Source organism: Oreochromis niloticus, linkage group LG4 (genome assembly GCF_001858045.2).
Source record: "Oreochromis niloticus isolate F11D_XX linkage group LG4, O_niloticus_UMD_NMBU, whole genome shotgun sequence".
In the NCBI taxonomy this organism is placed as follows: domain Eukaryota; kingdom Metazoa; phylum Chordata; class Actinopteri; order Cichliformes; family Cichlidae; genus Oreochromis; species Oreochromis niloticus.
In genome coordinates this window covers 33,713,003-33,724,168 of record NC_031969.2, presented here as the reverse complement: position 1 = coordinate 33,724,168, position 11,166 = coordinate 33,713,003, and the positions used below count along the sequence as shown (strand labels likewise).

At 45.0% G+C, this 11,166-nt stretch overlaps 1 protein-coding gene across 1 annotated transcript in view; it reads right to left on the bottom strand.

The window, feature by feature from the left end:
- doc2a (double C2-like domains, alpha) overlaps positions 1–10,961 on the bottom strand; it is a 67,981-nt gene extending 57,020 nt beyond the window's left edge. The window contains 1 exon segment of the mRNA XM_003442450.5: positions 10,666–10,961. Coding sequence (XP_003442498.3) covers positions 10,666–10,813 — 148 coding nt within the window. The 5' untranslated portion in view covers positions 10,814–10,961.
- Between the last annotated feature and the right edge of the window lie 205 nt (positions 10,962–11,166).

Genomic DNA, 11,166 nt, shown 5'->3' with positions numbered 1-11,166 from the left:
AGTCCTATTAGCAACACACAAGACGTAAACAGCAGGGTCACGAAGCTATGCAAGTGTCTGTGATGCTCCTTCAGTTCCCAAAACCAAAAAACACACTCAGAGCTCACGAATTTACACGTTAGCTACACCTAACAACCAAAACACCTGTATATGAAAGATGGTCATAATCAACCCAATGGTTAGACTCCAACAGCACAAACACGGTCCAGAGGCGCAGTTCAGGTGAAGCTAGCAGACAGCTACACCCGTGTCTCCATCCACCTGTCAGTCACAGAGGCCACACCCCTAATAATGCAAACTTTAATCCTTAATACAATTTAAAAAGGTTAGATATAAAAACAGGTGTTATGAAGGGGACATGATCCACAGAGACCAGACAGTTTGTGTATCAGGCTGTAAACATGTTTATTTCTGCTGTAAGGATTTAACATGGGGGTCTATGGGGACTGACATACTGCTGCCTCTGCTGGACATCAGGGGAACTGCAGGTGTTGTGGCTTTATTTGTCAGCCTTAGATGCTAATGTTTGGGCTATAGCGCTTTATTAACGGGGAAAACTAAGGGGGGCATTGGGAGGGTATTTGATTCATGGAGGATCGTTTGGTTTTCTAGATAAAATCTAAATTCTAAATCAACTATTTTATTCTATTTAATTTATTCTATTCTGTTGTTTTTCTTAATTTTTGCTGCTCTTAACTTAGTACTGTCCACTTTCTGCCGTGACCAAGCAAATTTCCCACTTGTGGGACTAATAAAGGTTTATCTTATCTTGTCTGTGAAGGTTCTCAGTCATCCAGGTCATCGTAGTCAAAGGAGTTTGCAAAGAAAAGCGTCTGGACTTCTTTAAGTTGCTTGAAGACGTTTCACTTCTCATCCGAGAAGCTTCTTCAGTTCTAAGGTCAAATGGCCGAGAGTCCCAGATTTAAACCCAGTGGGAGTATCCCCCAAGGAGGGACAAAGGACCCCCTGGTGATCCTCTAATCACATGCGCCAAGGTGTGAAAGCGGGTGTGGGACCTAATCAGCCAGGGTTTCGGGTGAGCTCATTGTGAAACCTGGCCCCACCCTATCATGTGATTTCCTGAGGTCAGATGGCCCAGGATGTGAGTGGGCGTTAAGGCGTCTGGGGAGGGAACTCAAAACTGGATTATAGATGGCAGACAGTTGGTGTCGTAAACCACCGCCTCTGTTCAAAGATGGTCGCTCACAGTGGACATAGATGGCCTCTTTCACTCCTCTTTCAAACCATCTGTCCTCTCTGTCCAATATGTGAACATTGGCATCCTCGAAAGAGTGACCTTTATCCTTAAGATGCAGATGGACTGCTGAGTCTTGTCCTGTGGAGGTGGCTCTTCTATGTTGTGCCATGCGCTTGTGAAGTGGCTGTTTGGTCTCTCCAATGTAGAGGTCTGTGCATTCCTCACTGCACTGTACAGCATACACCACGTTGTTCAGTCTGTGTTTTGGAGTTTTGTCTTTCGGGTGAACCAGTTTGTGTCTGAGTGTGTTGCTGGGTCTGAAGTACACTGGGATTTCGTGCTTGGAGAAAACTCTCCTGAGTTTCTCTGATACACCGGCTACATAGGGGATGACAACGTTGTTGCGTCTGTCTTTCTTATCCTCCCTCGCTGGTGTCTGATCTTCTTTTCTGTGCCTCTTTGCTGACTTTATGAACGCCCAGTTAGGATAACCACATGTTTTCAGTGCTTCCTTTACATGTGTGTGTTCCTTCTTTTTCCCTTCAGGCTTAGAGGGAACAAGTTCTGCCCGGTGGTGTAGGGTCCTAATTACTCCAAGTTTGTGTTCCAGAGGGTGATGGGAGTCAAAGAGGAGGTACTGGTCCGTGTGTGTGGGCTTCCGGTAAACTTCAATGTTGAGGTTGCCATTCTCTTCAATGTGCACGGCACAGTCCAGGAAAGGCAAACAGTTGTCCTTAGTGTCTTCCCTGGTGAACTTGATGTTTTTATCCACGGCGTTAATGTGCGCAGTGAAGGATTCCACTTCTTGTGTCTTGATTTTGACCCAGGTGTCGTCTACATATCTGTACCAGTGGCTGGGTACTCTCCCTTTAAAAGAGCCAAGAGCCTTCCTTTCCACTTCCTCCATGTAAAGGTTGGCTACAATAGGTGACACAGGGGAGCCCATGGCACAGCCATGTTTTTGTCTGTAGAAGCCTTCGTTGTATTTGAAGTATGTTGTGGTAAGGCAGAGGTCTAACAGTGTGCAAATCTGATCGGGTGTGAAGTTGGTCCTGTCTTCCAAGGAGCTGTCTTCTTGTAGTCGTTTTCTGACAGTCTCCACTGCCTCCGTGGTGGGTATGCAAGTGAAGAGAGAGACTACATCAAAGGACACCATGGTTTCATCTGGATCCAGGGTAAGTTTCTGGACCTTGTCGGTGAAGTCGGTGGAGTTCTTGATGTGGTGTGGGGTGTTCCCCACGAGAGGTGCCAGGATGGTAGCAAGGTGTTTCGCAATGTTATAAGTGGCTGAGTTTATGCTACTGACTATGGGTCTGAGTGGGACCCCTTCCTTGTGGATCTTAGGAAGTCCATAAATGCAGGGTATGGCATCCCCTGGATAAAGGCGGTGATATTTGAGGCGGTCAATGATTTTGTCCTTTTCAAGGTCTTGAAGGCAAGCTATAACTTTCTTTTTGTAGCTGCTTGTGGGGTCTCGTTTTAAAGCTTCGTAGGTGTTGTTGTCACTGAGGAGAGTAGTGATCTTTGTGTGGTAATCCGTTGTGTTTAGGACCACGGTGCACCTTCCCTTATCCATAAGGGATAAGGGAAGGTGCACCGTGGTCAACAAGCAGCTACAAAAAGAAAGTTATAGCTTGCCTTCAAGACCTTGAAAAGGACAAAATCATTGACCGCCTCAAATATCACCGCCTTTATCCAGGGGATGCCATACCCTGCATTTATGGACTTCCTAAGATCCACAAGGAAGGGGTCCCACTCAGACCCATAGTCAGTAGCATAAACTCAGCCACTTATAACATTGCGAAACACCTTGCTACCATCCTTGCACCTCTAGTGGGGAACACCCCACACCACATCAAGAACTCCACCGACTTCACCGACAAGGTCCAGAAACTTACCCTGGATCCAGATGAAACCATGGTGTCCTTTGATGTAGTCTCTCTCTTCACTTGCATACCCACCACGGAGGCAGTGGAGACTGTCAGAAAACGACTACAAGAAGACAGCTCCTTGGAAGACAGGACCAACTTCACACCCGATCAGATTTGCACACTGTTAGACCTCTGCCTCACCACAACATACTTCAAATACAACGAAGGCTTCTACAGACAAAAACATGGCTGTGCCATGGGCTCCCCCGTGTCACCTATTGTAGCCAACCTTTACATGGAGGAAGTGGAAAGGAAGGCTCTTGGCTCTTTTAAAGGGAGAGTACCCAGCCACTGGTATAGATATGTAGATGACACCTGGGTCAAAATCAAGACACAAGAAGTGGAATCCTTCACTGCGCACATTAACGCTGTGGATAAAAACATCAAGTTCACCAGGGAAGGCACGAAGGATAACTGTTTGCCTTTCCTGGACTGCGCGGTGCACATTGAAGAGAATGGCAACCTCAACATTGAAGTTTACCGGAAGCCCACACACACGGACCAGTACCTCCTTTTTGACTCCCATCACCCTCTGGAACACAAACTTGGAGTAATTAGGACCCTACACCACCGGGCAGAACTTGTTCCCTCTAAGCCTGAAGGGAAAAAGAAGGAACACACACATGTAAAGGAAGTACTGAAAACATGTGGTTATCCGAACTGGGCGTTCATAAAGTCAGCAAAGAGGCACAGAAAAGAAGATCAGACACCAGCGAGGGAGGATAAGAAGGACAGACGCAACAACGTTGTCATCCCCTATGTAGCCGGTGTATCAGAGAAACTCAGGAGAGTTTTCTCCAACCACGACATCCCAGTGTACTTCAGACCCAGCAACACACTCAGACACAAACTGGTTCACCCGAAAGACAAAACTCCAAAACACAGACTGAACAACGTGGTGTATGCTGTAGTGCCGCGAGGAATGCCCAGACCTCTACATTGGAGAGACCAAACAGCCACTTCACAAGCGCATGGCACAACATAGAAGAGCCACCTCCACAGGACAAGACTCAGCAGTCCATCTGCATCTAAAGGACAAAGGTCACTCTTTCGAGGATGCCAATGTTCACATTTTGGACAGAGAGGACAGATGGTTTGAAAGAGGAGTGAAAGAGGCCATCTATGTCCACTGTGAGCGACCATCTTTGAACAGAGGCGGTGGTTTACGACACCAACTGTCTGCCATCTATAATCCAGTTTTGAGTTCCCTCCCCAGACGCCTTAACGCCCACTCACATCCTGGGCCATCTGACCTCAGGAAATCACATGATAGGGTGGGGCCAGGTTTCACAATGAGCTCACCCGAAACCCTGGCTGATTAGGTCCCACACCCACTTTCACACCTTGGCGCATGTGATTAGAGGATCACCAGGGGGTCCTTTGTCCCTCCTTGGGGGGATACTCCCACTGGGTTTAAATCTGGGACTCTCGGCCATTTGACCTTAGAACTGAAGAAGCTTCTCGGATGAGAAGTGAAACGTCTTCAAGCAACTTAAAGAAGTCCAGACGCTTTTCTTTGCAAACTCCTTTGACTTTATCTTATCTTCATTCACGTAATTTTCCAGGGAAGAACAGTGAGCTTTGAGCTTTGCTGCTGAGGCTGCAGCTGCCAACATTTTAACTTTACTGAATTTAATTTGAACTTAATTTAATGAGAAGTCAAATTTATTAGACTGTTCTTGAATGTGCACTAATCACTTTGTCCCACTGAGGAGATCTCCAGGCATCGTGTAAAATTTCAAAATGTAATGAGGATGTAATTATAAATTAGAAGTCACACATCTGAGACGCCGTCTCCTGGGTTTAAATCTTCCTGTTTTGATTTTCCGGCCCTTCCCACTCTGTCGCGTGTGTTTGCTTCCCGAGTGTCTGTGGCGCTCGGGGCCGCCGGCGTCATGTTTAATTCAGGGGGAGGTGGTGTTTATCAGCCAAAACATTCTCCCACATGAAAGTGAAACCTGGTGCCCGTCCAGTGTTGGATATGCAGTCACAGCGGGATTACTGGTGAGACTTCAGCACAGGGGAGGATCTTAATGAAGACACACAAAACGCCTCTCCCTCCCACTCACTCGTGCCGGTCTCGTTCCCACCCTGGAGTCTGCAGACACTCTCCCTCCCCGCCTGTTTTTGCCCGCCCTGTCACCGTTTCATGTTCCTCTCCGCATTAACAGTCTCAGCCTCGCTGTGCAGAGGCGACTCGGTGGTCAGAGAGTCCTGTCACCTTATATACGCTCACCTGATGACTGAGTGACAGGTGTGAGGGGAGCTGCAGCCGCACACGTCGCTATGATTGGACCGATTCTGTCACTTTTCAGCTCCTGGCAGTTTCAAACCCAACTGCACGACAATAATTAAGTTCAGCGTTAATTCAATCATGGACTGGAGTTTTCGGTTAATGATGATGTCACCCATCAGTTGTTTTCACAATACACCCCTTCGCCAAGGAGGCCACGCCCCTAATGGTGCAAAGGCTTTCTTATTAGCATCAGACTCTGTGGGGAATACCTGCTGTGAGCCGGCCAATAACTAAAGAAGGTGGCTCAAAGGGGGTGGGGCTAAAACACAGCTTGTTTCAGACAGGATGAAGTGATGAGCTGCACAGAGACATGAGGATTACTTTGAACTGTGACTCATGCAAAGCTGCTCTGTGAGGTCAGCCTGTGAGACAGTGTTCAGTCACTGTAGGGACAAAAAATCTGAAATTTGGAATAAGCACAAACACAGCTGCTCCTCCATAACTTCATTAATTACTCATCATTATTTGATTATTATTGCAGGGTTTTCATTATTACTCTGTCTCTGTCTCACAGCTTCCTCTCTTCCTAAACTGAGCATCAGCTCGTGTGGTGCAGAGAGGGGAGACGAGGAAACCTAATATAATTCAGTTGTTCTGCCAAAAAAAATCTCTGTTCCTCTCTGGGATTTAAAAATCCTCCAGTCACAGAAAATACCACATTATAATTCATAACCAGCTGCATGCAAATCAATACCCAGACCTGATGTTACTGGCTGATGTGAGGAAGCTGCTTTGGCACAGAAAAAGGAGGAAGGAGGGGGAGCAACAACACGTTAGCGTAGCATCCATCACAAAGCGACACGCTGTGGCTCGGCAGAATTAGCTCAGTCTGAGTGCCGGTCCCTGAAGAGACCAACCAATTTTCAGTCAGAAGCAGGAGGCAGTGTGATCCAAGCGCACAGATTTGGACATTTGTTTTTTTTTGGTTGTGGTTGTTTGGTTGGAGTCAGCAGAGAGGTTGTAATTATTTTAATGAGTTCAACGGACACACGAGAGCTCGCTCGCACACCTCAGAAACAAACACATCATCATCACACTGAAGCTTGTGTGTCATCGGCCCTGTCTTCCTCACACAGCCCCTCCCAGAGCCTGGTTCTGACGGATGTTTCTTCCTGTTAAACGGAAGTTTTTCCTTCCCACTGTCACCAACTGCTTTGGTCTCTCTGTGTTCACATTATAACTGCTGCTGTGATTTGTTGCTATATAAAAAAACTGTACTGAACTTAATTAAAAGCAAGGCCAGGCGGTCGGTGTGCAGGTGTGCACGACTGTGAGCGCGCAACTTCTTGCAACAGCGTTCCAGTAGGAAAGTCGGAAAAGTGAGAAAAAGGCAGGATTTGTTTTGCTTTTTAATGAGGTAGAACTTTGCATGCATCAATAGTGTTGCAGCATGTTCACTGCCGCCATCGTGGAACATTAACTTGGGTTGGTTGGCTTGCTCCAACTTTCCAAGTAGGAAATCAAACAGGAATGGAGAGCATTTCCTCAACAACAGATCCAGAGATCAGACCCATGTTATATGTGCCGATATTACAGATCTGGACTATAAAACCTCCCTAAAACACACACTTGAGGGTTTTTTTGTGACTGCTTTATTTTCAGGCTCGGTCGCTCATTTTGAGTCAAACTGAATGAAACATTAATTTGGGTCATTTGAACTTCGATAAAGGAGGATACTTTAACAGCTCGAATCTATCACTCACTTACTTCATGTGTATTTAATGTGCAGCACAGTCACTTCATCTGTGTGACGCTGCAGAAGCTTCCAGTTTGTTTTCATCATGTTCGAGGTCTGTGACATTAATAAATATCAGACTTATCTTTGTCCTCTTAAAGTAATTAAGATGAAATTAGCTGGCTGGGCCGAGTATTAGATTTGGGACCGTTGCTGACTTGGTAGCATCCACCCATCTGTTGGAGGGTGGTGCAGCTTCCTCTGATGTTTTAACTGCTGATTTTAATTGGCCTGTTTTGTTTGGGAACAAATGGCGCCACAGCAGATCAGCAGCAGTCACTCGTGAGGTGCGGCTCAGTCCTGTCTTTTTAAGAACCTCCTTCGCTAAAAGCCTACTTTCCTCTGATTGGCTAACATCCAGAAGCCTGCTGAGGGGCAGTTTGTGCAGCAGAACAACTGAATAAAGAAATCTGGCTGGAACGTACGACAGAAACACGGTGAAGCATGAAGGTACCGTTTGACCTGCTGTTGGATATTCCCTGTAGAACAAAGCCATTGGATGACCTTTACAGCACAGCTGTATACAGGAAGGTCCCGTGAATCATTAATGACCGCACGCGTCGCTCTATAGATCAGCCCCGACAAGGAGAACCATCCACGAGAGTTCTTTATTCTAAATGCCATTAATGTGGTGAGCACACTCACCCAGTACACTATACTGCTGTTTTTATCTTTTAGGCATAAAATCGTATTTTGTGCTTATTTTATATCTTTTTGTGGCAGCATTAGTGATTATTTGTAGAAGGAACTCTAGCCCCAACTTATTAACTGCGGTTTGTTTAATGCACTGAACTTCCATCGGGTCAGCAGAAAACTAAAGGTGGAAGGTTAAAGTTGCATTTTAGCCTCATGCTAAACACGTTCATATCAGATCTCTTTCTTCTTCTTTGGTCTCACTTCTGTTTAAGATTTCCCGCTTGGTGCCAAATGGATTAAAATAAATAACTGGGTGGATATGAACCTGAAGCTAAGGGTAAACCTGTTTGGAAGTTAAGAGGTTAAATCTACCAACGTGTTGCTTTCAGTGCTCCTCAATAACCTCGGAATAAAAAATAAACTCATGTTTGTGTCCAGGTCAGTGGAAGATTAATGTTGGGATTAACTGAGCCTGACTCAAATGTTTAAAGGACACATCATTTAGTGACACATCAGTTTGGCTGAAACAAAAACCAACCTTAACCCTGCAGAGGTCACATGGCTGATGTTACAGTCGATTTTTCCTTTTTCTGAAACCTGAGGTCGAGGAGCAGGACCACCTTAACGACTCCTTTAACCACCTGCCCACCCAGAACTCACGTCATCAGGTCACCCTCCTACTTTAACCACCTCTCACCCATCCCTCTTCTGCCCTTGCTCCAGAACAGCCGTGACCTCACCAGAGCCAATCAGGATGTCTCCAACCTGTCAGTCCTCATTCCTTATTTATCCCCATCATCCAGCATTCGCTCTGCTCTTTAAGCCTGTAAACTCACATTATTTTGTCATGGTGCTCGCTATTAAAATAATATAACATGTAATTTGAATAAAAAAAGTGACAGGGCCTCCGTCATACTTTCATCCATTCTTTGAATAGTGGGTGGTGCCAGTTCTCCACTTAACGTCATTTTAACCATCGCAGAATAACAACAGACGAGCTCCGCTCTAACTTCGAGACAGGAAGAGAAAGGAAATCTGATTCTCCTGGTTTCCTGTTCAGGTTTGGTCTCATCACGTTCGTCTCTTCACTGGATCAGAAGCTTGAAGCAGACTTTACCTGAACCTGACCTGCTGAAACCTGCAAACACGCCAACAACTTGCACAGGTTTCTATTCTTTGTAAATATGTAAGACTTCAGAGTAAAGAGCCGCGTGTTTGGACAAAGACGACTTCAAGCATTCTTTGAGAATGCTGATGACAGACAACATTCAAAGACTTTCAAAAGTCCAGCAGCTGAAAGTATCAGCGTGGACAGGATTAAATATGAGTCCATCATATTTATACCAAGGTGCTGATGCCACTTTTGTGCTGCAGCTCCTGGTTGGTGCTTTTGCAGTACTGCTGTCCAAGTCTTGTCAATGAACACTGAGGTCAAAGGAATAAAGTTCTGCAGAAAGAACAGATGTTCTTCAGGCAACATGTGGAGACGTCGAACATGAGCCGGATACAGTTTTTATCCCACAGAATCAATTCCAGAGTCATCATGTGTGCTTACTTCTGTTCTGTCTTTATTTCACGACGACTTTTCCACCACAGCTATTGAGATAAATGTTTTAAATCATCATAATTCACAGCATGCAACACATGCATGAAGTACTAACTGCACAAAAAGAACATTTTCGCCTTAAATCCAAACAACAGACAAAACTTAAATGGAACCACAGCGATGGCACAGTTTGGTCTCTGGGCTTTATTCAGATTAACATCCAAATAAAATCCCAGAATTTAATCAAACCTGGAGCTCAGCCTTGTTGCACGGTCTGTTGCTATAGTGACCTCACGGCAGCCATATTATTGGTCAGATCATTAAAGAGGCTCCAAAAGGCTCCAACAGCACAAACACGGTCCAGAGGTCCAGCTCAGGTGAAGCTAGCACACAGCTAGCAGCTACAGCCGCCTGTGTCACCATCCACCTGTCAGTCAAAGAGGCCACGCCCCTAATAATGAAAACTGTAAACCTTAAGACAATTTAAACAGCTGATTCGTCTTGTATGGAGGTCCAAACCAGCCAAATAAGTAAAAAAATAAGTAACTTATCACTAATCACTTGCTTTAGTATGTTTTCACTTTTTGTTCATATTTTTGCTCTCCCTCTCTTCACACCGTGTCCCGTACTCGTGTATCGAAAGAGAATGTCAATAATGTACGAGCCCTTATTAACAAATAATGTAAATTATTACAGACATAATTAAATTCATACGTACAGTTGTATACTGAGGGAACTGAATGAGAGGTCATTTCTGTGAGGAAGCCAAACTATGAATGATTTCACATTTTATTAATTGACTTGTGTGCGCATATATTTCAACATTATTTCCTTCTATCCTCTCTTTTATTTTTTTATGTCTCAATATTAATAATATTGTTGCATTTTCAGTCCTCCATAGATCACACATCACCAAAATAACTTGATAACAACATTTAAATCAGATTTAAAAATGTGAATTTTTAGCTACATAATCAATAAACAGACCATCTGTGGTTAGTGTTTTATTTTTTTCTCAAACTCAAAAATGAAACATGGCTACTAAATACCTCCAAACTGTAATTAAAGCATTAAAGTGCAATAAAACAGCAGAGCGCGTCACGTAAACCTCGCTGCATCAGAGTAAATGTACTTTGCACCACTTGCAGAAACACAGAAATTTGTTGAGAGACGAGAGGAGGGATACTGTAGAGGAGGCAGAGACTGGAACGGGAATAAAAGCTTCTGAGAAGTGAATAATCCCCCCCCCCCAAAAAGAAAAATAAAAGAAGAAGAAGACGCGCAGCAGCATGAAGGCAGAATAACGAGAGTAAATGTCCGTACCTTTGATGGTGAGTGGAGGAGATTCCTGCACAAACAAGTGGATGTCAGTGCATGAGGGGTCCGCACTAACAGGTGGTGAGAGAGGAGCGAGCAGCCGAGCGGTCGAGAGAGGTAGGAGGGAGGAGAGAGAGAGAGATCTCCTTCTCATAGATTCGGACTTTTAACTCTTTCTGCCCCCCACCCCACCCCCTCCTCACTGCCTCTGTTTTCAGTGCGATATTTAAGTGTGTTTAATATCCTTTCGCCGGGCTTCACATCCATCTGAAATGTCACCGGTGATGAAGCTCTTCCTTTAATCACACTACACATGTATTAGATTAACTCCCCCTCCCTCCCTCCCTCCCTCCCCTCTTTCTCCCCTTCTTTTTCCTTCCCAGGGCTGCAGATTGCAGGGAGCAGAAAAATGTGCCAACAGCAGCATCTGTCTTTCTCTCTCTGTATAATTTGTGGTTAATGATGCCTAATGATACATTTGTGCATCCAGCACACATATACAATCAC